This window comes from Macaca fascicularis, chromosome 1 (assembly GCF_037993035.2).
Source record: "Macaca fascicularis isolate 582-1 chromosome 1, T2T-MFA8v1.1".
Taxonomy (NCBI): Eukaryota; Metazoa; Chordata; class Mammalia; order Primates; family Cercopithecidae; genus Macaca; species Macaca fascicularis.
This window is the reverse complement of record NC_088375.1, coordinates 159,834,703-159,860,462: the sequence shown is the minus strand read 5'-3', so window position 1 is coordinate 159,860,462 and position 25,760 is coordinate 159,834,703. Positions and strand designations below refer to the sequence as shown.

The 25,760-nt window shown below is 36.5% G+C and overlaps 1 protein-coding gene across 6 annotated transcripts in view; it reads left to right on the top strand.

Moving 5' to 3' along the window:
• Positions 1 to 25,760, top strand: part of TYW3 (tRNA-yW synthesizing protein 3 homolog) — a 111,417-nt gene that overhangs the window by 48,846 nt on the left and 36,811 nt on the right. For 2 of the 6 annotated variants that reach the window (XM_074003678.1, XM_074003674.1), the window contains 2 exons: positions 13,603 to 13,692; positions 14,845 to 15,741. The exons of 2 other annotated variants lie outside the window; for them this stretch is intronic. In XM_074003678.1, the coding sequence (XP_073859779.1) occupies positions 13,603 to 13,690 (88 nt within the window). In that variant the 3' untranslated portion in view covers positions 13,691 to 13,692; positions 14,845 to 15,741. Of the gene's footprint in view, positions 1 to 13,602; positions 13,693 to 14,844; positions 15,742 to 25,760 lie in introns of those variants that run through there. 2 more of the 6 variants (XR_010577647.2, XR_012418694.1) reach the window with 2 other exon arrangements.

Below are 25,760 nucleotides of genomic sequence, written 5' to 3'. Positions count from 1 at the left end.
AAAATTACGGCCTGATTTTCCAGATATGACAGTTGCCCCATATATAGCTGTAACTGCAGCAGAGGCCTGCATTCTGCTTACCAAATTCTGTTATTCGTTACCTACCTATAAAAGGGAAATGAAAGAACAATACTGTGTTTTGGTTCTGCTAATTATCTATTCAGTTTTAATTAGCTTGTTTTAATTTTGGAAATAAAAGAGAACGAGGCATATTTTCAATAGATGGCATTTAACATTCTCAGATCTGAGGACAAAACGGTTCTAAATTACAGATAGGTTTTATTATAAAGATAATGGAAAGTGGCAAAACACAAGGAAACAATATTAATGCTTACACTTCAGGCTTAAATTTTCATGTTAATGTCAAGCATATACTATTACCAAAAATCACTGATGCCTTTACTACATGAGGCTAATGTGCCACATTCCTAAAAATGCATAATTTAAAGCCATTTGAAAGAATGATCTTGAAAAAGTAAGTTATAATACAAAAGGTATTGTAGTCAGATATGGTCAACCAAGTTCTATTTTAATCTCTGTCACTGACTAGCTGTGTGACCTTTAGGAAATTACTACCTTACTGTAGCCTCTGTTTTCTCATTTGTACAATAATAAAGAGGCTGAATCTCCAAAATAGTATCCATGTAAAAGGAGCCTCATTTTAAAATATTAATGAAATGCTTGGCTATATATATATCTTTCCAATATATGTACATATGTACATACACATTCTAAGTTAGAAGCTAAAAAATAAGGTTGCAGATAATGACTGTATATTACAATATTTTCAGTAATAAAAACCTTATCTGATCCAAATTCATCAACACTGAAAGAAAAACAAACTCAGTGAAGCATTTAAAGGTATTATCTTTTGTGAAGTCAAATTCTCTGAAAGGTCAAAAGCCTTTCCAAACAGTGCTACTGAGAGAGAATCACCCAAACTTATTTGGGAGTATTATAGGTAAATTATGCAAAAGAATTCACAGCTCCTCTTCCTCCTTTCTTCTTTAGAGACCCTTAATTTTGACCACATTGAAACATGTGACATGGCATACAATATCATCTTTCTCTCTGTCTTCTTTTTTTTTTTTTTAAAAAAAAAGCACATTTTCAATATATATTAGTTGTTATTCTAGCATAGTGGCAATGGGATTTGATGTCATGAAAATGGTAGCCCACAAGAGAAACACATTACAAAAGCAACTCCTTTCCACCCTTCCCTCCCCTGAAATAATAACAATTTGCTAAATTGTTGGGAAGTTGTTATAATTCCTTTTCCAAATTATTACTCGCCCTTTAGATTAGAAATGAGGCTCGGGTTAGCAATCAGCTATAAATGGTAGGATTTTTCAAGTAAGAAGCACTTGTCTGATTGTGAAGTGGAGGCCATTACTGCCTTGATTGGGCCTTTTTTTTCTTCAGCTTGCTTGATTTGTGGTTGAGAGCGCATATTCACTCCTGTACTGTGAGCAATCAGAGCCTCCCCCTCTCCTTTTTGCCCAGCGATTTAGGGTCCACTACTTTGGCACAGCTGCCACCTTTTAGCCTCCATCATACAGAATGTATCTCTCTTTAAAAAAGGAGGGGGGGATGGGAGCAGGTAACGAATGTACATTTGGCTTATTAATGTGCCTATTTTATATTTTCAGAGAGAAGTTTTTCGCTCTAAATAACAGTCATGTTGGAACTTGAACTTCTACACTCAATAAATAAGTTTGGAAAGCGACTTGAAGCTTGTTAGAGCATATTTCCCATTTCTCTATCCAAAAAGCAAACAAACAAACAAACAGGTATAGTGGTACAAAGCTGGGGCTGAGGCATCAGAGGGCACACTCAACTTTAACACTAGCATAGTCTTTGTTCTCTGGAAAATAATACAGAAACAAGAGCTTTCTTGTTTGCTTTGTTTTAGAGGGCATTTTATAAGTTTTTCACCATATTTAAAGCCTATAGAAAGAAGGTATTTAAAAACTCTTTAAAATAGAAACTTACATTATTGGGTTCAAAAATTACTTAATACTTCCTCTAAGTTTAAAAAGATATATTCTTGTCAACAGTAAGGGATATTTTTATTAGGAGTTAAACTCAGCTCATTTTATACCTTGAAACTTATTAGAGAATCACCAAAGAAACTGGACTTTCAATGTTGGAATGAGCTGATCATCTTCAAATAACAATACACATGTAAGAATCTGTGCCCTACACCCCTCTTCTGCTCCTGTTCCCCCAAATTAAAATGTCCAAATAACTTCCACAAAATGAATTTTCTTAAAAACACTCTCGAGTCTGGGTCATAATAAACCTGTGTAATAAAAGGAAGTTCACAAAGATTAATACCATCTGGTAGGTAGTAGTTCCCCAAAATCTGAGTCAAAACTCATAATGAATTTTTCACCAGTTTTCTTGAGTTATAATTTGCCAACCATAAAATTCATTCATTTAATGTATGAATTAACAAACTTTTGTATAGTTCTAGAATTGCACAACTATCATTGCAACCTAATTCTAGATTATTTCTATCATACTAAAAAGAAATCTTACACCCATTTACAATCATTCTCCATTCTCACCCCCAGCCCTGTGCAACCATGATTCTATTTTCTATTTCTATATGTTTGTCTTTCTTGCACATTTCATATAAATGGAATAATATGATATGTGTTCTTTTATGTCAGGCCCTTTCATTGAGATATTTTTAAGGTTTGGAATTTCCTCCATACTGTAGCATGTACAGTCCTTTTTTCCTTTTTAGTGATGAATAGTATTCCATCGTACGAATGCATCACATTTTATCTATTAATCCAGTGACAGACATTTGGATGTGAATTGTTTCCACTTTTGGAATATTCTCCTTATTACTGTTACAGACATTCCTGTATAGATCCGTGTGTACACATATGTTTTCATGTGTAGATACTTAGGAACAGAACTGCTGAATCATAAGATAAACCTATGTTTAACTTTTTAAAAACTGCTAACCTGTTTTGCAGATGTTTGCATTATTATACATTCCCACCACAATGTATAAAGTTCCTATTTTACCACAACCTTACCAACACTTGTTATTGTCCGTCTTATTTGTTATAGCCATTTTAGTGTGTGAAAATTTTATCTAGTGATTTTGATTTGTATTTCCCTAATGACTAATGATGACAATCTTTTCATGTGCTTATTAGCCATTTGTATGTTTCTTTGAAAAAATGTCTCTTTGAGTCCTCTCCCCATTTTTTGTGTGTTTTAAAATTATTACTAATGAGTTGTAAGGATTCTTTATATGTTCCAGACATAAGTCCCTTATTAGACATATGATTTGGAAATATTTTGTCACAGTCTTCGGGTTGACTCCTCAGTTTCTTGATAGTGTCTCTAAAGCACAAAAGTTTTTAACTTTGAGCAAATCTCTTTTGAACTCTTAATGGAGAACAATATCCCATCAGTTCCTAATATAATTGTTTAAAGAAAATCAGAGTAGGATAGAAAAGTAAAAGGTTAAAAACAAAATCAACAATCACATTCATGTCAGTTTGAGAAGAAAGAAGTTGTTTTGCATTACATTTCCTAGTGAGTAATATGAAAGTTTTCACTAAAACAAGTTTGTTGTTGTTGTTGTTGTTGTTTAAAATCTTCATTTCTAATTTCGTGTTCATCATTAAATCTTTTCCTTGCTAGGTCAACAGAATCTCAAAATTCAGCCTTGCTCAAGTCACAAGTGGTTTTGAACAATGCATATGTAAATGAACCCAACGCCACAAAATCCCACTCTCTGTGCTTCTCCCTCTGAGTAACAGTAAATGACAGGAAAAATCAGGATGTAAAAAAGCTTATTCTCAAGCAAGAGACCCTGAGCTTTGCCCTCCCAAGCCTACTGCAGGATGTTATCTGTAAAATGCTTTCTTCTAAGCAATACTCACAAAATTGATTACCAGCAGCAGCACCTTTACAGCCATTGCTGAATATTAAGCTCACCAGGCAAATGTGGTAGAAATGTGGACAAAACTATTGGTAATTAATTCATTTGCTTTTGAAGTTCCTTGGTAGGGGGTCAGAGGGCAGATGTCCGGAGCTACCTGTAAGGAAAACCCAAAACGTTTTTGTAATCTCCACGGCTCAGCTCTAAAGTAGCAGAGGTACATGTACCTTGCTTTTAGCAATAAAATTGATAAGCATTTCATTATTTTCTAGAGACTACAATTTAAAACCCCTTGCAGTGAATCCTTTTAGAAATCAAGTTATCAACTTTTAATGAATTTACTTTGTAAGTCCAGATTTCCATCTGATATCTGTTGTATATCACAAGCAAGATATAACTATAACACAATTTGGTCGCTCTAGAAGCCTCTCATTTCTCTCCTACCCTTTTACCAATAAGAATTTAGCCAACAATACCCAATAAACACAACGTACAATTGCACAAAACATTAAGGACTGTTATTTGACTTAGTGAACTTAAAAGTGTTTCTTTTTTACAAGAACTGTGGATATAACTAAGAATTCAGTAATTATCGTTATTATATTTTATCTTATAGCTGCAAATGTTATTGCAAATATAATGTTAAAAATGGCAAGTGCTGTATGGCCTGAATATTTCCATCAAATTTCATTGTACACAGTAGAAAGAAGTCATTATTTCTATTATTTTTATACTTGATTTGGTACTATGAGACACCTGGATTACTTTTTTAAAAAGTGACTTTCAATGGAGACTCTGCTAAGAATATGATTCAATCTTAAGGACAGGTTAATCCTTTTTTGACAGAGTTGCATAATTTGTTCAAATCCATACACTGAAACCTAAACTGAAGGATGGTGCAGTTAAAGCTCTTGATTGTAATCAACCCAGTGACATTGAAAAGCAGTGCTAATAAGCAAGGAATTAAAATAGAAAGGCCTATTAAGGATAGTCAAGTTTCACCAGAAATAAAACTAGGTTAGTTGAGAATAAGAAATTGTCTCAATAAATGTAAAGTAACTAAAGCAGTGCCTAGTAGTTTTTATAAATGAAAATGGAAAAGGCATAGCCCCCAAACAATAAGCTATGCTCTGGAAAGAAAAGAATGCCAAATAGAAAGGGGAAAAGACTGTTGATTTCTTTCAAGAACAAATGAAACCATTAGCAGAATAACACCTGTGGTTTGGATCAACAAGACTTATTCTAAAACAGAGTGAATATTCTTTGATTTCTTAAGTGACTGTTATATCAACTGAGCAACTTTATACACAGGAAAGAAAAAAGCCACTTTTCTCTCATCATGAAAGTTCTGCAACAAGGGAAATAGATTTAATTTATCAAAATCGGAGTAAAAGCAGGGCTTATCAGCCTATTTTACAGTTAGAATACTAACCGTAATAACCCAGGTGTCATTTTTTTTTTGCCCCCACATACTATGCAAGACACCAGGGCCCTGAAAAGTCCCCAGTACCTTTTCCGGGAGTCTCCAGAAGATACCATGTGTAAACTAAGTAAATTGTTTTGAGATATTTGCTTACTACTGTTTCCATTGGGATGCTAACACATTTGCTAATCTTCACTTGTGCTTCTGTTATATACTGTAGTGTATACCAAACACCACTGTTCCTGTCAGAAACTAACACTGCCTGCTTTCAGGAACCTGATGTTCTCTCCATGCCCTATCACTGCTCTGCTAGGTGCTGGCTACCTCCAATGCACTGCATTCCTCAATGCACCAAAGAAGCATGGTAAAGGGACATATGTCTCCGACTGTTTGCACTACATTCTATTTGATGCATCTGCAGATCTGCCCTTGCTCTAATGTGTTACAGAACTTTTAATACAAAAGTGCTTTCTTTCTTCACCTCCTCCATTCCTTCTCCCCCTCCGCTTCCCTCTCCCCTTGTCCTTTCATTTATCCTTCCCCTTCTCCTCCCGCTTCATCTTCTCCTCCTTCAATTTATAGCACTCTCTCCATGGCGATTATCTGAATATTGATCTAAGTGTCAAGCAGCATACAGTACTCAGACTTGCTCCTCTATCCCAGGTTAGCTCTATTTTATAGTTTCCACATCTTTGCTTAAATTTCTCATCTCTTCATGAAGGTTTTCCACCTTTTCCATTACAAACTTCCATGTCATGAGCTGCCCATGGAAAGGGTGACATGGCAAAAAACTGCAGGTGCCCTCTCGGTCCTGAGAGTAGACACTAGCCAACAGCTAGCAAAAAGCAGATTCGTCAGTAATACAGTTGCAAGAAATATAATCTTTCCAGCAATCTGAAAGAGCTTGGAAGTAAATTCTTCCCCATTCAAGCCTCCAAACCAATACCTTTATTGCTGCCTGCTTAGATCCTGAGGCAGAGAACTCAGGCTCAGACACTTGATCCACAGAAATGGTGAGATAACAAATGAGTGTTGTTTTAAGTAACTAAGTTTGAGTAATTTGTTATACAATAGAAAACTAATGAAGCTTTCTAAAACGGCCTTAGTGGTTAAGATGCTGGAATCTGGGAACAACTGCCTGGGCTCATAATTCAGTTCCACCACTTACTTGAAAAGTGATATAATCACCTTGTCCTCAGTTTTGTCACATATAAAATGAGATAATAACGGCACTTCTATGAATAATTGTGAAGATTAAATTAGTTAATACAGGTAAAACATTAGAATAGTGCCTAACACATCATTATAACTGTTTGCTATTATAATAATGATAAACTAGCAAGTAATATAACCTATTAATAAAATAATACTGTTTTTAAAAATGATAAAATAATAGTAAATAAGCATAAAAATACTTATGATAGATAATATAAAATAACAATATATTATAGTATCACCATTATTATATGTATCAGAGTAGATTACGTTATATTGCAGTAACAAAAATCGCAAAATCTCAGTGACGTTTGGCATCAATATTTATTCTTGCTCATTTTAAATGTCCACTGCTGACAGGAGCAGTCTCTATTCATTGTATTCCCATAGACCCAGGCTGATGAAGTAGCTACCATCTTGAATGTTGCCAGCCACTGCACCACAGTCAAAAAAACGTACTGGAGAGCCTCACATTAGTAATTAAATGCTCCAGCCTGGAAGTGACACACCTCATACCCCACTTCTATTTACAACACATTGGCTCCACACAAATATAAGGGAACCAAAAACATCCAATTCTACCACGTATTCAGAAGTAAAGAGAGAGGCAGAAATTTTGGCAAAAAGCACTAAAGACTACCACACTTGCTACTATTAGTGTTAGTGTTCTACTCTTTAACCTACGAACAAATTTTGATAAAACTAAAAACTAAATTTGAGAAAGAAAACAAGGTGCCAACAATACTCAAAAGGATTAATCTTAGTTATTCTTGCCTTAAGCTGTTTGAGGCTAAACTTGGACTATCCTAAACCTTTGGATGTAAATTATTAGCAAACAAATCACTGGTGTTACAATATATGTCAGTTACACCAAGACATGTTTGCCTCTTAATACTACAGATATTTTATTAAACAGTTGTATTATTTTTAGAATGTAACTTATTATAATTCTATTTGTTTTGATATACCACAAAAGCGGATTTTTATTTTATCAAGATAGAAACCACAAACAACATTAAAAACTACAAAGATGATCATGTGGAAATCTTCATTGCATCAGATTGGGGTCCCCAAATTGTAGGGTCATACTCTATTTCTGGAGGTAAACAAATGCTCCTCCAGCTCCAAGAAGCCAAGCCTATAAGCAAGGATTATTCTGGGATGGAAGAAAGCCTCAGAGTCCAGGAGCAGACCTAACTGAGCAGAGTATACGGTTTGTAAAAGTGTTGTCTTTTGGCCGGGCGCAGTGGCTCACGCCTCTAATCCCAGCACTTTGGGAGGCCAAGACGGGCGGATCACGAGGTCAGGAGATCGAGACCATCCTGGCTAACACGGTGAAACCCCGTCTCTACTAAAAATACAAAAAAATTAGCCGGGCGAGGTGGCGGGCGCCTGTAGTCCCAGCTACTCGGGAGGCTGAGGCAGGAGAATGGCGTGAACCCGGGAGGCGGAGCTTGCAGTGAGCCGAGATCGCGCCGCCGCACTCCAGCTTGGGCGTCTGAGCAAGACTCCGCCTCAAAAAAAAAAACAAAAACAAAGTGTTGTCTTTTGTGACTCAATGGATCTTCACTTGCTACTTCGGGGAAAAACTTAAATCACTTTTAAAATATAGTATACATAAATAGATAAATATTTATCTGATCTTCAGGTGGTAAATGCTTTTCTAAACCTCACTCTAAAGAAAATAAATACATTTGGCAATACAAAAAATTAAGACTAATGACAATTGAGAAGTTTTTTCTTTCCTAAAAATAATGAAAATAGAAACAATGTCAATATAAGTGAAAAAGAATATACCTATTATATATGTGTGCAGAAAAAAGAGTTAAAATCATTCCATATAAAGAGAATGTGTAAATCAATAAAAAGGGATATTGTTGCAGAAAATTAGCAAAAAAGACAAAAAATAATTATACAGGAAGAAGCACAAATGGCCAATAATATATCTAAAAGATACAATCTATTTAATAATCAAAAATTAAAATTAAAATATTTTGTTTTGACTCTTTGCTAAAAATAAAATGATTTATAATAGCCATTATTGGTGAACTTGTAGAAAAATGAAGACTAATATTTGATTATTTAACAAATAATAAATTGAGAAAATACTATCTTCAGTAAAAAAAAAATGAAATATTAAAAGTGGTATGATCCAGTTTACTAAAATTACAAATAATAAATAATATTTTAGAATACATACACAGAAACAAAAGCTGGAAATCTATAAACCAAAGTTAATTAAAAAAATGGTTACCTATCTTTGGATAGAAAACTGACAAGTGACTTTTGTTCTCTTAACTTAAAAGAAAGATATTTTTCTAAACTTTGAAACAGTCTCAAACTAACAGAAATGTTGTAAGTATAATATAAATAAATTTAATTTGCAACCCTCAAATGGTCATAACACAAACCATTTGAGAGTCAGTTGCCAACATATTACCTCCAATATCTCTGATTACTTTAGTGTGTATTTCCTAAAAGTGAAGACATTCATAGGGATACCCAATCACATGAAAACTATCAAAATCATGAAAATAACATTGATACATTATGACTATCTATCTTCAATCCCATTTAATTTCCATTAAATGTCCCCCAAAATGTACATCGTAGCAAAAGAAAACTAGTCCAGGATCACATATTGTATTTAGTTCTCATGTCCCTTTAGTCTCTTTTATTCTGGAATAGTTCCTATAGTTCCTCAAGCTTTCTTTGACTTTCATAACTTTGGTATTTTTGAAGTTTACAAGCAAGTGATTTTTAGATTGTCCCTCAATTGGTGTTTGTCTGGAATTCCCTCATGATTAGATTCTGGTTATGCATCTGTGGCACGAATATCACAGGAAGCAATGATGTATTCTCATTGTATCCTATCAGGTAGTTCACAATTTTGATTTCTCAGCATTACAAATCATGTTCACTTTGATCATTTTATTAAAATTGTGTCCTCTAGGCTTCTCCATGTAAAGTTACTATTCTTACTTGTAATTAAGAAGTGTTTTTATAGACAGATACTTTGGCACTATGCTAATATCCTTTCTCATCAGACTTCTCAATAAACTTCCAAATTTATTAACTGGTTTCTTATTTTGTTTTATTGTAATCTATTAAAAATGCTATTTTGATGCTTAGTTTGTCCTCTGTTTGAGCAGTGGAAGCTTACATGCCTCATCATTTGTTGAGTACTTCTTTGCGTTCTGTCACAGCAAGGTATTCTGAGCTCATCTTATATTTTCCTTGCTCCAGTCCTGGACCAAGTCATTTCTCTAAGGAGTCTTGATCTCTTTTACTGCAGAATGGCATTTAAAAGATAACATTTTAGAGCCAAATATGCTAATTACTTGCTTGTTACTGTTCTTGGGCCGTCAGTATACAGAGCTGTAAAACATTTGCATTTATACCCATATTTACATCTATATTTATTTTTATATATTCCTGTAGTTATTGAAATCTATAAATTAATACCAATGCCTTCAATTCCAAGCAAATCTCACAGGATTCTTTCCCATTTTCATCCTTTTCATATTTGCAAATCCCTTCCTTGACAGTGAGAAACCTAGTTCCCATGATTCTTAGTATTTCTTATTTGACTAATGCCCGTGTGTGTAGCAATCTCCTATTCTACTCAGGATCTGACACCCCACAGCAACCCCCTCCCTCCAATCTCTTCTTATCCCGTTGGAGCTCTGTAAGACATGTTGGGCTGTCCACACACAGGAATGCCCTCCTTACCTTGCTTGGGCTCTAACTCCCCATGCAGGGCAGTCTTCCTATGAATATGCCCTCCTAATGTATCTTAATCACTAAGGAGAATGGGTAAGGTGTGCCCTTCCTCTGGGCCATTGCAACTCCTAAACCCTTACCCAACTTCCAGGCTCAGCTCCACCTGTGGGCTCTGAGATCCAATTGTTTAGGGAGGGAAAATGAAGGACAAATAGGATTAATATTGGAACTTTTTGATATTTTGCAAAGTTCTTACAATAAACATGTATTTGTTTTATAATTTTAAGGGTTTTTTTGTTAATTTAAAGATCAGATTTTGATACATTAGACCAAGGGTTAGCAATCTTTCTGTAAAGGGCCAAATAGTAAATATTTTTGGCTTTGCACTCTATACAATGACTGTCACAACTGCTCAACTCTGCCATTAGGAAAAGCAGATGATCTTAGCTGTATTTCAATAAAACTTTATTTACAAAAATGGGCAGCAGATCATATTTGGCCCTTAAGTCATAGTTTGCCAATCCCTGTACCTAAGGTTTGGGTCCAATAAGGCAAAGTTCAAGCCTATGCATGCTCTTTCAATACCTGTGAGATGTTAAACAAGTAGTTTATTATCTCCAAGCTTCATCTACAATTTTTATGAGTCTCTTATGGACTATCAGTTGAGTAACTACATTGTAAATGGTAAAGTATTACATAATATACTTACTAAAGATGCTAACCCAGAAATGAGTTATGAGAGGGTGAGATGATTAAAAAGGACACATAAATGATCAAAAAAAAATCCAAAGGAGTTTGGATTTTATATTAGCTAATGGTTATTTACTAACATGAAAACTGAATATGAGGAAGACTGACCTAGCAGTGAGTGAGGGGGTGAAAAAAAATGGCCTTAAAGTGAAGAGCTAAGACATGTTTGTTAGGGCCTAGATACAATACCTGTTGAAACAATTTGATCCAATATAGACTAAGAAGGTAGAGACAGTGAGTCTTTATAACCAATATATAAAGAAAAGCAAATGGTAGGGAGGGGAAAGCAGGACGGAGAGGGAGACGAGGCAGGCGAAGAGAGAGAAATGGGGGGGATTTTTTAAAAGATTCATTTGCATAACAAATTAACAAAACACGTTATTCTGATTCTGCCAACAGGCTATAGCCATTCATACTGAAATTTTAAAAAATTCTTAGACTTAAACTGTACATCACATTTTTTGTATCAAGGAAATGAAACAGAAAAAAATTGCCTAAGACTTAAGTACATTAATTCAAAAGCCTTAAAAGTCAAAGAAGGGAACATCTACAGACTTCATTAAGGAGTCTATTTAATATGGCATTAATATAAAAATAAGAAAACTTGTCTCCATCTCCTGCTAAATTACTTGCTAGAGATCTGGGAGGACTGGTCAGTCTTGAGAATGCCCTATTGATACCTTCCCCGTTGTTTGTTCAATTTTACATATTTGTGCTCTTGAACATCATTGATCTATGATAGTAGCTCGTGGGTGAGAGATTGCTCAAGACAAAAGGTTCACCATTAACATTTTTAGCTATTTTGAAGATTACTACAAATTTCCCAATGAGTCTAAAATTGGTCTAGGAAATTTTATCCTATCAAAAAGAATTCTGTTCTGTCAATGATATGATTTGGTTTATCAGTAAAGACATTAGTTTGGGATCTCAGGAAAAAAATATCATAATGTGAAGGTTTAATAATTTGAGAAAATAAATGGCGTGCTCTTTTTTCTCCTCTATAGCCATTGCCTATCCTCCTTGGAGAAGTGTGGCCAAATAGGTTATGAGGTTAATTGTCAAATAAAACCCAATCACAACAGAAAATCATTTTATGCTTAAAAACAATGGGTTCAGATGTGAGGGGAACAAGTGGGAAATAGAAGCAGAAGCAGTTTGACCCTAAGTTTCTAGTGTTGGCTCTGCTTCTTTCGTAAGACAGGAGATCGTTATTTTACTCCTGCTCTATGATAAACATAAAGTACAGTGCTCAGCAAACTAGATGTTCAATAAATGAATAAACAAATATAAGACCTTGGGTAAGTCATTTACCCTATCTGGAACCATTTTAAATTTTTGAAATAATATTCTTATTTTAATTTGATATGAAGATTTACAATGTGCTCTATCAATGGTAAGTGAAGAGTAGCTGTGATGATGATGGTGATAAATAAAAAATAGAGTTGCTATGTCCCCAGATTCCGCTGCCCATTTATTTTCTTTTACTCAAGACATTTTTGACCCTTTCAATATCCAGTGGAAACATAACTGAAATGTATAAAAACCTGGAAGCAAATATTTCTCTCTAATTTAGAGAAAGAATGATGTTCCAATCCCATGATAATCCCAGAGTCAACATTCTTCTAGATAGAGGAAAAATGAGGGGTACATAGACAGGAGGGTTGAAACCCATTCTTATGGGAAAGAAGAGGCCACTACGTTTGTTCAGAAAAGATGAGAACAAAATGCTAATGCACTGAGCCAATGGACTGGCTGAGGTGCCTGCTTTGATGCTTGGACATAACAACGAAGAGAGCCCCAGTTACCTGATTCCCAGCCCAATGCTCCAGCCCTTTGTCACTTATTAGACACACTTCCTCTTTAATAAAATTCTAATTCAAGGGTACATGTCAGATGGGGATGATTTGGAAACATTTTAGGGACTGAAGGTTTATCAAAGTACTGTAATGGCCATAGAATGATTAAAAGGAATGTGTGTGTTCAAATACAAATGAAGAATGATCTGAAGGTAGGGCACAAGGAATAGCAGATGGTAGCTATTAATTATTAGCCTATTACCAAGGCTTCAGTCCAGTAAGAAAGAAGGTATTCTACGTCTGACTCATCATCATCTAACCATTTTACTGCTTTGATTTCTCATAAGAACACTAAAAGAAGACATTTCCTCCTTCTGTTGCTATGTTTGAGAGAGAAAATTGTGTGGCAATTTATGGAACAGTACCACATTAAATTCCTGAACATATATGTCAGGAGCACAATAGACACACACACACTCAAAATGCCAAAAACACGAATAATGAACAGTTCTGGAGACACTATTCTGATATCTCTTGTTCTTAATTAATGCAATTCTATAAGACTGCACTGGCAGATGGGGATCGAGACCCCCCCTCTCAGGCTTGTCTGCGTTGAGGTAGCATATAATAAGCGTGTAGTCAGTTTGTGCCCTAGTCAAACGGTTTTAATAAAACCCTACAAGCACTTCAGATCTGAAGCTGGGGGTGTGTGGGAGGTAATGCTAGGCATGAGTTGAGCCCAACTTTATGAATGAAGTGGCTACATGTCATTAATGTTTCAATAGGTCCCCTAACAAGGGTAATTGGATCTCCAGGGAACCTCACCAAGCTTCCACGTTAAATTTGCCAGTGGTGAGGATGCTCAGGTCTTGAAGGTAAGCGGAACCATTCCTGTTTTACCTTGAACCCAAGGGTCAAGCAGGCCTAAGGGAAATAGTTTGAAACTGTCATTTAACATTATCACCGACATGTACTGTATTTCCAAGCAGCCTGCAAAAGGAGCCAGAGACATGCATACATGGCCCCGAGCTGCAGGGTGGTAGCATGTCACATGTCTGGTAACAGAAGGGGATAACCATCCCAGTACAAACTTGACATATATAAATTGATTACATAAGTGGGCAGTGGTGGTCCTTTCAAGTATTCTCCTTTTGTTTGAGCTTTACAGTAAAATTACCAGCAGCAGTTTACAATTAAGGGGAATAATAATAACTGAATATGCTTTCATCTGCACATACAATTACAATGAACTGCATGCCTTAATAGGATTGTGAAAAATCTGCGTTTGACCCATAGAAAAAAGTAAACATTCTTGTTCTGGATACTATATCATTATCACAACAAAGAGAAACTCCTGAAATCTGATGATTTAAACATCTGGAGAATGTTAATCACTTCAAAATGACGGATGTTTTTTATTTCAGCTTTTGACAGACACACTCCTTTCATAGATAGATGATTATTTACATAAATTACATCATCAATGTGAAAAAAATCAGAATAACTTCAAAGGATAAAATGCTTAATTAAAAAGAGACTTGTATTTCTATTTTTTCTCTCTTTCTCTGTTTTTCCTCTAAAGGAGGAGTAAAAAGGCAAATCTACCAATTCCATTGTAGGTGAATATGTAATGAGGAAGTTGTGTTTTTAAATTTCTTCATGTAGAATACATTTAACTTTAAGAATAAATTACTCAATTTTTAGTATCCTGAAACTTATTAATTGCTTTAAATCCACTTCTGATTTCTAACGTTTCCCTTTTTAAAATGGCAATTTGGGGTTCACTTAGTCATTCCAATAGCTGAAACAGAACAGATTCAAGCTCAAGTTGAGTCTGTAATTCACCCTCTCTTTTTGTTCAACTTTCAAATTAGCCTTGGTAGATGGAGGGAAATAAACTTTTAAAGCAACTCAGCACTGAGCGAAGAGTTTAATAGATCTTAATTCATTGTTAATGCAGGGGTTCTTTTGTTTTGTTTTTTGTTGTTGTTGTTTTTTGTTTTCGTTTGTTTGTTTTTGTTTTTTAGTGGGACCTGAGAAAATAAAAGTCAAGAGCAGCCCAAAAAGAAAGAATTGAAAACTCTGCCCTTTCAAGGAGCTCTGGCTGCAGTCCCTCAGGGTCGGCCTCTGACTGGCGGCATGCTGCCTTATGCTGGTTGGTAGAACTGGTGCAATTTTGTTGATCCACTACAATTTCCTCCTACACTCAGAACTGATCTGCAGACTGACCTTAGACAATTTGTCTTCTTTCAGGGAGAAATGTCACCCAAAAGGAAGCTATTAAGTCAAGAAGGTAATTCTCTTAGAACAGTCCACTGTATAAACAGAACTTGACCTCAAGTAATTTATTGCTGGTCCCTAACAAAGAGACTTAAGATTTAGGTTTGATATAGTTGAGATCTGAATCTGTCAATACAAAGGGCAAGCCAGAACCTCGCCGGATTTCTTTTGAGTGGCCGTATTTAGAATATAAGCCAAATCAATATATTGTTCACACAGGAAAGTGGCATTTGGTCATTTAGAATGAAAAGTTCATTTTATTAACAAATCAGAAATTTGTACTTGCACAGTTCAGTCACTTCTTTAATTACTCCTAGATGATTTTTGTGAGGCTAATACCTAAACATGATATAAAGACTATATTTCCTTGAAAACACTGAGCTAGTTTCGATGCTCAAGATACAGGTATGTCCCACATTGCTAAGAGGTTTATTTTCTTTTTAACAGAGTGGAAAGTGAAAAGTTAAATTTCTTAATTGAGTGGAATGAATCATGTTACTTGGGGGCACAGAATCCAATCAATGAGCATCTCATAGTTCAAGATCTGAAAGGGTCAAACTGCTAAGCTGTCTCTTGACAATATCTCATGGACCACCTTTGACAGATGGATATTAGAGAGACTTCTAGAAAATAAAAAAAAAAAAGGAAGAGGAGAAGAAAGCAAAGAAAGGGTAAGAAGTATATTAGGAAAACCCTTTAACTCACTTTAAATTCTTTGTTTTGTGGTTACTATGGTGAAATTTCCCATTTCCTATTTACAAATGAGGATTTTTCTGCCTTTTCTATTACAACTCTAAATCTCAGTTTCCTTGATTAATGAATAGCTGGTTCAATGATTCCCTTGTAAGATCCAGGTATTCTGCTGTGTCTACTTTCATTGATAAAATTCTCCCCTACCTCCATCTCACCATTTCTAGGCCTTCTCTTTTCCAAGTACCTCTCTCCTCCTCAAGTCCCATCCAATTCACTAACCAGCTCTACCAGCCTGGAGACCACCCACATCCTACAAGTGGAAAAGTGCTGAGAACCTGTCAGCCACAGCTGACAGAGAGTCCGTCAGGGTAGATTTTAATGCTGTGAACATTTTGCTGATATTTTTCCACAGAGCACTACCTGATGTTGACATTTTAGGTTTCAAAGTAGCAACTAATACTTTGCTTCTTGACTGGCACTAACTTTCAAAACTAACTAGAAAGCCTTGAAACTTTTAGAAATCTCCATTTGTTCAGTCTATAAAATGGGGCTAACACCACAACTGAATCCCCTAGAAAAACTGCAATGCCTCCCTCACGTGGATGAAGAGCTTTGAGATCTTCACAGGAAAATTCTAAAGAAGGAATTGGAGAGTATAGTGATGTTTTTCTAAATTAAAAGTGACAACCAGCATTTAGTAGGGGAATCAGAACACAGAATTGAGAGCAGGAAGCCTTATATTCATTACAACAGATGGTTTAGTTTTCACTGAAGAGGAAGCAGCTGAGTTAATGAACAGGGGTATGTCCTTAAAAGATTCAGCAGCCATCCAAATACACAGGAACAATCTAGTGGAAACTAAAGACTTGGACTAGTCTGTATTATACAAAATAAAGCATCCCTACTGAGTTTGACTTCAGCTGGCTGAAGTCATAAGGCATAGTGTTCTACTATTAAATAACACTAATATAATTACTACTGGCACAACTTTAAAAAAACAGGACTTTGTTCAAATTCTTAACACAAAGATAAGTCACATAGCAAATCTGTAATCAATGCCTGTTGAAAAAAATATTGAATGATTTTCAGTTCAAGGAAAGTGTTTTCACTGCTTGGCTTTTCTCTCATCTCTTGCCCATCTCTGCTTTTCTTTTTTTATTTAAAAAAGAATAAAACATTTCATTTGAAATATAAAACATGCCACAAAGCACAGGATGTAATATAACAGACCTCTGTTTTCCACCACCAAGATTAAACAGACTTTAATGTTTTTTAAATATATGCTTGATATCTCCCTCTTTCATAGACATAAATGTCATATAGCTATAGCCTCACCCCGTCATCCTTTTCCCCTCAGTTCTGCTCAAAGGTGAAAACTTATCTGCAGTTTTTTAAAAATCATTTTTGTACATATGTTTGTACTTTCACTACATTAGTATGTGTTCCATACACTATCATTTCATTTCACAATTTTCGTACATGGTATTATGCTTTGTATATCCTCTTGCAACTTTCTAACATATTAAAATTTATTCATATTTATGTATGTGATTTAACAACAGAATAACGTTTCTTTATCCCTTTATGTGAATAACCTATTCCCTTCCTAAGGGGATAGTTCTCAGTAACTGCTAGATTGATCCCAATTAATAGGATGGCGGGATTTTTTGTTTTGTTTTTTACTATTACAAACAAGGCTGAAAATAACTTTTTTGTGTATATATTCTTGAATGCATGTAAGAGAGTTTTTCCAGGAATCAAATTGCTAGAAGCTATGGAATTATCATCTTCATTCTCATGCACTGCCACATTCCTCTCTAAAATGGTAACAATTTACACTACCATCAGCAATAAATAAGAATTGCTGTTTCCTCACATCATCACTAACACTTGATGTAAACCAACTGTTTACTTTTTGTCAGTTTAATGGTTGTGAAGTTATATCTCATTGATGTTTTAATTTTCTCTGACTACTAATACTATTGAGCGTTCTTTTATATTTTATTGACTATTTACAGTCCTATGAATTGCTTCTTCATATCCTTTGCTAATTTGCCTTCTGACTTTATGTCTTCTTATTCTTGTTGGTTTTTAAGACATAGGTTGCAAAATGTCTTTCTGTCAGTCTTTTCATCTTACGATGTCTTTTTCATGAAACTGCTTTCATCTTAATGGGCTTAAATTTATTGATATTTTCCTCTGTGATTTTTGCGTTTTGTATTCTGTTAAAGAAATGCTTCTTCACATAATGCCATAAAAGTTTTCTCTAATATTTTCTTTTAAAAGATTTACAACTTTTATTTTTATATTGTTATTATTATTATTTTTTTTTGTAGAGACAGATTCTCACTCTGTCACCCAGGCTGGAGTGAAGTGGTACGATCTCGGCTCACTGCAATCTCAGCCTCCCAGGTTCAAGCAATTCTCCTCCCTCAGCCTCCCGAATAGCTGGGACTACAGGCACACGCCACCACACCCAGTTAATTTCTTTTGTATTTTAGTAGAGATGGGGTTTCACTGTGTTGCCCAGGCTGGTCTCAAGCTCCTGAGCTCAGGCAATCTTCCTGCCTCGGCCTCCCAAAATGCTAGGATTACAAGTGTGAGCCACTATTTTTAAAATTAACTTTTGCATAATATATAGGGGTCTGTTTTAATCTTGTCCCTGTGTTAAGAATTGAATAACTTATCCCTCATCCTATTATTTGCAACTCTCTTTTTTCATAGACTAAACTTCCCAATATATATGATTTTCCTAGGTCTCTATTTTTATAGTTTTATACCAATATCACACTTTGGCTCCCCAAAGATGTCCACGTCCTAATCTCTGGACTCTGTGAATATGTAACCATGCATGGCAGAAGGAACTTTGCATATTTGATTAAATTAAGGACCTTGAAATGGGGATATCCTGGATTATTCGGGTGAGCCCAACCTCATTCAGCAGTCAATAAAAGGATACACCTTTTCCAAGCTGAGATTAGAGTTGGAGGGAGATATAATTACAGCAGAATGGTGAAAACCATGCAAGGTGGTTGGCTTTGAAAATGGAGAAAGGAAGCATGAGCCAGGAATGCTGGCTGCTTCTAGAAGCTGGAAAAGGAAAGGAAATATCTCCCCAAGGGACTGTAGAAATGAATATAGCCCTTCTGACAGCTTGATGTTAGCCCAGTAAGAATTGTATTGAAATTATAATCTACAGAATGTTAACATAATATATTTGCATTGTTGTAAGCCATTAATTTTATAGCAATTTGTTATAGCATCCATAGAAAACCAATACAAATAAATGTAAGAAGAACTCTCTCCTACTGTTTTTCTTTTCTAATCTTCCTGGTTATTTCTGGACCTTTATTCTTTTATTTGAACTTTAGATGAATGATGAATGAATTTCATGAAATTATATGAAAAATATAATTTTGATTAGAATTGTATTAAATTGTATTAAATTCCAATCAATTTGGCAGAAGTGGCTGTTTTTATAGTAGTAACTCTTTCCATAAAGTTGGTGTGATGGTGAATTTTTTAATAATTCATTTAAATTTATTTATTTATATTTTAAGTGGTGGGATACATGTGCAGAATGTGCAGGTTTGTTACATAGGTAAACGTGTGCCATGGTGGTTTGCTGAAACTGTCAACCCATCACCTAGGTTTCAAGCCCTGCATGCATTAGCTATTTGTCCTGATGCTCTCCCTTCCCTTCCCCCTACCCTCCACAGGCCCTTGTGTGTGTTGTCCCCCTTCCTGTGTCCATGCGTTCACATTGTTCAACTCCCACTTATGAGTGAGAACATGCAGTGTTTGGTTTTCTGTTCCTGTATTAGTTTGCTGAGGATGGCGGCTTGCAGCTTGTGATGGCAAATTTTACATGTCAAGTTGACTGGGCCATAGAGTGCTTAGATATTTAGCTAAATATTATTCTGGATGTTTCTATGAGAGTGTTTTTGGATGAGATTAACATTTAAGGTGATAGACTGAATAAAAGAGATTGTCCTCCCTAACGTGGGTGGGCCTCAGCCAATCAGCTGAAGGATTGAATGGAACAAAAAGGCTGACCCCTCCCTCCAATAAGACAGAATTCTTTCCTTACTGACAGCTTTTGAACTGGGACATTGGCTTTTTTCCTGCCTTCAGACACTAACTTAAATACTGGTTCTTCCTGGATCTCAAACCTTCTAGACTTTAGTCTGGAACTAAACCATTGGCTCTCCTAGGTCAGCTGATTCAGTCAGCTGATTCATCCTGCAGATCTTATGACTTGCTCACCTTAATAATCACATGAACTGATTCCTTATGATAAATGTCTTTATATATACATTTTCAGGTCATCTTTTCTAATTTTTCTCCATGTAAGTTTTTCACATATTTTAATAGATTTATTCCTGAGTACCATATAGGTTTTATTGGTATTATAAATGGTACCTATTTTGTAATTTTAATTTATAGTTTGATGCTTGAGTATAGATTCTGCATAAATAAATTTTGAATATTTATTTAATTCCCAGAAATGTAACTGAACTCTGCTATTGTTTCTAATGCTTTGTGTTCTCTTGGACAGTCTATTAATCAATATTAACCATTTTGTTTCAAATTTCTAATCTTTATGTACTCCCTTCTCAATCTGCTAAAGTGTTATAACACGTATATTGTGTTATAACGTGTATTTGTGAAAGTAAGCTAAATGTTACAAAAAATAGATGAAAGCTTTCAGTGGCTTAGTAAAACTGAATTATCAATTATGTAGTTCAACATATATTGGCAGGAGAACTCTGCTGCATACAGTTAGTCCCTGTATTAAGCTGTTCTTACATAGCTATAAAGAAATGCCTGAAAGTGGGTAATTTATAAAGACAAGAGATTTAATTGGCTCATGGTTCTGCAGCTGTACAAGGATGGCATCAGCATCTATTCAAAAGCTCCCTGAAGTCTCTGGGGAGGCCTCAAGGAGTTTTTACTCATGGCAACAGCAAAGTGGGAGCTTCATGTCACATGGAGAAAGCTGAAACAAGAGACAGGGGGAGGTGCCACACACTTTTTTAAATAACCAGATCTCATGTGAACTCAAAGAGAGAGTTCACTTATCACCAAGGGGATGGTGACAAGCCATTCATGAGGGCTCTGCCTCCATGATCTGAGTACCTCCTACCAGGCCCCATCTCTAACACTGAAGACCACATTTCATCATGAGATGTGGAGGAGACACAAATCCACACCATATCATTCCACCCTTGGCCCCCAGAATCACATGTTCTTTACACATTGCAAAATACAATCATCCCATGCCAATGGCTCCTCAAAAGTCTCAAGTAATTTCAGCATCACTCAAAAGTCAAAAGTCTCATCTGAGACAAAGAAAGTCCCTTCTACCTATAAGCCTATAAAACCAAAAACAGTTATTCACTTCCAAGATACAATGGGGGTACAGGAATTGGGTAAACTTTTCTGTTACCAAAGAGAGAAGTGAGACAAAAAAAAGAAGCTGCAGGCCCCATGCAAGTTCTAAACATATCATGGCAATCACTAAATCTTAAAGTTCCAAAATAATCTCCTTTGACTCCATGTCCCACATCCAGGGGGCACAATGGTGTAAGGGGTGGGCTCCCAAGGCCTTCGGCAGCTCCATCTCCATGGCTTTGCAGTGTTCAGCCCTTGGGGCTGCTCTCACAGGTTGTTGAGTTCCTGTGGCTTTTCCAAGTGTGGGGTGAAAGCTACCAGTGGATCTACCATTCTGGGGTCTGGAGGACTGTGGCTCCCTTCTCAGAGCTCTACTAGGCAGTGCACCAGTAGGGACTCTGTGTGGGGTCTCCAACCACACATTTCCTCTTAGCACTGCCCTAGTAGAGGTTCTGTGTGAGGGCTCCACTCTTGCAGCAGGCTTCTGCCTGGACACTCAAGCTTTTCCATACATCCTCTGAAATCCAGGCAGAGGCTGCCACACCTCTTTCACTCTTGCACTCTGTGCACTTGCAGGCTTAACACCACATGAAAGCCACCAAGGCTTATGGCTTGCACTTTCTGAAGTGGTGGCTTGAGCTGTATCTGGGCCTCTTTGAGCTGAGGCTGGAGACAGAGTGGGCCTGGGTGTGCAGAGGGCTGTTCTGAAGCTGTGCAGGGCAGCAGGGCCCTAGGCCAGGCCCAGGAAACCATTATTTCCCCCTAGGCCTCAGGTCCTGTGATGGGAGGGGCTGCCTTACAGATCTCTGAAATGCTTTGTAGGCCTTTTTCCTATTGTCTCGAGTATCTGCACCTGGCTCTTTTTAGTTAAGCAAATCTCTCCAGCAAGTGGTTGTTTCACAGATTGCTTGAATTTCTCTCGTTGAAAAACTTTTCCTTTCTCTGCCACATGGCCAGGCTGCAAATTTTTCCAACTTTCACTCTCGGCTTCTCTTTTAAATATAAGTTCCAACTTTAAGTCATTTCTTTGCTCCTGCATCTGAATATAGGCTGTTAGATGCAGCCAGGCAATTTCTTGAATGCTCTGCTGCTTAGAAATTTCTTCTGCCAGATGCCCTAAATCATCACTCTGAAGGTAAAACTTCCACAGATCCCTAGGGCATGAACACAACGCAGCCAAACTCCTTGCTAAGGCATAACATGGGTGACCGTTGCTCTCGTTCTCAATAAGTTCCTCATTTCCATCTGAGACCTTGGCAGCCTGGACTTTACTGACAATATCGCTATCGGTATTTTGGTCACAAGTATTTACAAGTATCTAAGATATTCCAAACTTTCCCTCATTGTCCTGTCTTCTTCTGAGCCCTCCAAACTCTTCCAGCCTCTGCCTGTTACCTGGTTCCAAAGTTACTTCCACATTTTCAGGTATCTTTATAGCAGTACTCCACTCCTCAGTACCAATTTTCTGTATTAGGCAATTCTTGAATTACTATAAAGAAATTCCTGAGACTGGGTAATTTGTAAAGAAAAGAGGTTTAATTGACTCACGGTTCTGCAGGTTGTACAAACATGGTGTCATCATCTGCTTGGCTTCTAGGGAAGCCTCTGTGAGCTTTTACCCTTTTCAGAAGGTGAAGCAGGAGCTTTCATGTCACATAGCAAAAGCAGGAACAAGAGAAGGGGAGAAGTGTCATATACTTTTTGACAACTAGATCTTATGTGAACTCAAAGCAAGAGTTCATTTATCACCAAGAGGATGGTGTTAAGCTATTCATGAGGGATCTGACCCCATGATTTAAGCACCTCCCACCAGGTCCCACCTCCAACACTGGAGACAACATTTCAGCATGAGATGTGGACAGGACACATTCAAACCATATCAATCCCAGACTTAAGCACCTTCCTTTATGTGACTCAGCCATCTTCTAGGACTTTCTCCTCCTCGGCATAAAGTCACATGGATAGAGAAAGAGAGAGCCTGGAGAGTTGTATGGAAGGTTTCTTTATGGCCCAGTTGTTGAAGCGATGTAAATCACTTTTCCCTCATTGTATTAACTAGATCTCAGAGTCGCCTGATTCTACCAAACTGCAAAGGAGACAGAGATATAGGCAAGGCACCCAGGAAGAAAGAGAAGTAGGATTGGTAAACACATAGCAGTCATTGGTGGTATCCTAGTTTTCTTTAGATAGCTATTTGGAATCAGAATTTCTGGTCCAAAGCATATGCACTTTTAAAGATTTCATGTTATTTTTATACTTTATTTTTGCATACAATGTGATATGGGAATCTTGATACAATTTCAAATTGTCCTCAGCAATAGTAACGGTATGTAATTAAGACTTATTTAAAAAATTGATCAAGCTCTGTCTAAGGCTGCTATCCTCTATGAAGTTATAGTGACAGTCTAGAATTTCTTCTATCTAAAAACTGACTCCCAACAGACTACATTGTTCAGGGACTGTTACGTATGTCATCTCTGGGAAAAATAAACAAACAAACAAACTACAGAGGCACCATATTCCACAGGAAATATCTTTATCTTCATTAAACCAGGTTCACAATAAGAATGACATGAAGAAAATTCATGAAAGAACACCCAAAGCCGTGAGGGAGGGAAGAGAGGAAGTGGGGGTGGCTTGCTGATCATGAAGATGGTAAGAGTGAGAGTGTGGTGAGGTTATGAAGTATGTAAAGGCCACAGCTCTGCTCTACTTCTTGCTGAGATAAATTTATCTTTCTCCTTCAACCGATGGCTCTTTGAATGTTTGTGAATGCCTCTCAACTTCATCAAAGGCCATTTTGTAAATACACAGTTTAATTTACACAAATTTTGCTACCTGGAAGAACAATTTCCCCAAATTGTCTTCACTTCTGCACTTCAAACCCTTGCTTAGGAATTTCCAGGAAAGTCTCCATACCATCGGTCAACTAGGCACTAACTTCTCTGTGATGGGCATCAACCACTGTTATGTTACATTTCTAACACAGGAGTGCTGGGCTTGTAATAAGGAAGAGTTAGCTCCACTTATTCTATAAAGGAATATAAATAACACGTGATGATGTATTTAGGGATCTAGCATCCAGATTAGAGAGAGTTAGTTGATTGGTTACTTACGTAACAAGTGACTTCCAAAAGGAAAAGTACTGACATGATGGTGTGTATGTGAATAAAGGTCAGGTACCAACCATAACTGTCTGCAGCCTAAATCTCAGATTTTCCAGTTTTCCCTCATCTTTGAGCCCTAGGGGTTAGTCATAATAGGAAGTCTCCAGAAGAATGAGCTCTGGGTGTAATTTTGTCATCCTGTGGCAAAAAGCGCTGTAGAAGAACAAGTACAACTTCCTTCCCAGGATGGCTGTGGTTAGCCAACACATTGTTGGCTGAAATTCCTAACTGTGAAAGAGAGTAGCAAATTAGCTAATCAGAATTGCAAATAAGGTGAAAACAATGTGATAATTTATTCTGAAAGCTAAATTAAAAAGCAGGCTATGCTAATACTAACCCCAAAATCTACTTAGCCCCTTTTCACATTTTATTAAATCCCTTAATTTCTCTCCCTGTGTTACTGTGTCTCTTTTCCCCTTTCTGCTTCTAATATTTTCCTTCATGTGCCATCCTCATTCTTTCTCCAATATTTCCATTTTGTCCACTTTTTTCTCTTTCCACTCCATCTTTAACTTCTTTATCTTCTTATCCCCCCACGATTTTGTCCCCTTCCCAGAAGTCATTAACTGGTCTTTATCACGATACCAAATATATTTTTAGTATTGATCATTAGTGTTAAAGACAGTCTTTAAAAATTCCTCGGTCTTAATATAAAAGTCAAATTAATTGAATGTTTCATATACAAATTTAAGTAACCTAACCTCATCTGAACACTTGGTGTGCTTCAGAATTCCTTTGATTCTTTTTTTTTTCTTTAAAGTGAGCATAAAAATCTCCTAAAGAGGACACTAAAATGCACTTGTCTGTCCTCTCCTTTCTGATTATGTAAGTTTAGAGTGGAACTGGGGACTTCTCATTTTTACCAAATATCCATAGGTGATTCAGATATAGGTGATCTGTAAGATCACACTTAGTGAAACCTTGCTTTTTCTTATCTTTAATTGTTCTCTACACTGTCTCCCACATTACCAATTTTAAAATCTACTATTCTTCTTCTTTTCTTTCTTTTTTTTTTTTTTTTTTTTTGATATGAAGTCTTGCTCTGTGGCCAGGCTGGAGTGCAGTGGTGTGATCTTGGCTCACTGCAGCCTTCACCTCCTGGGTCTAACCAATTCTCCTGTCTCAGTCTCCCAAGTAGCTGGGATTACAGGAATGCTCCCCACGTATTTCACTATGTTGACCAGGCTGGTCTTGAACTCCTGCCTGCCTCAGCCTCCCAAAGTGCTGGGATTACAGATGTGAGCCACCGTGCCGGGTGGTTCTTTTCCTTAACTAGTGTTCCATTATTGGAATGCTAAGCATGTGGGAGTGATTTATATCCTACTGCTCAAGATCATCACCAACGTCTGATTGCAAAAATTCAAAAAATTGCAACCTCAGGTATAAATGGGTTAAACCCCAGTATTCAC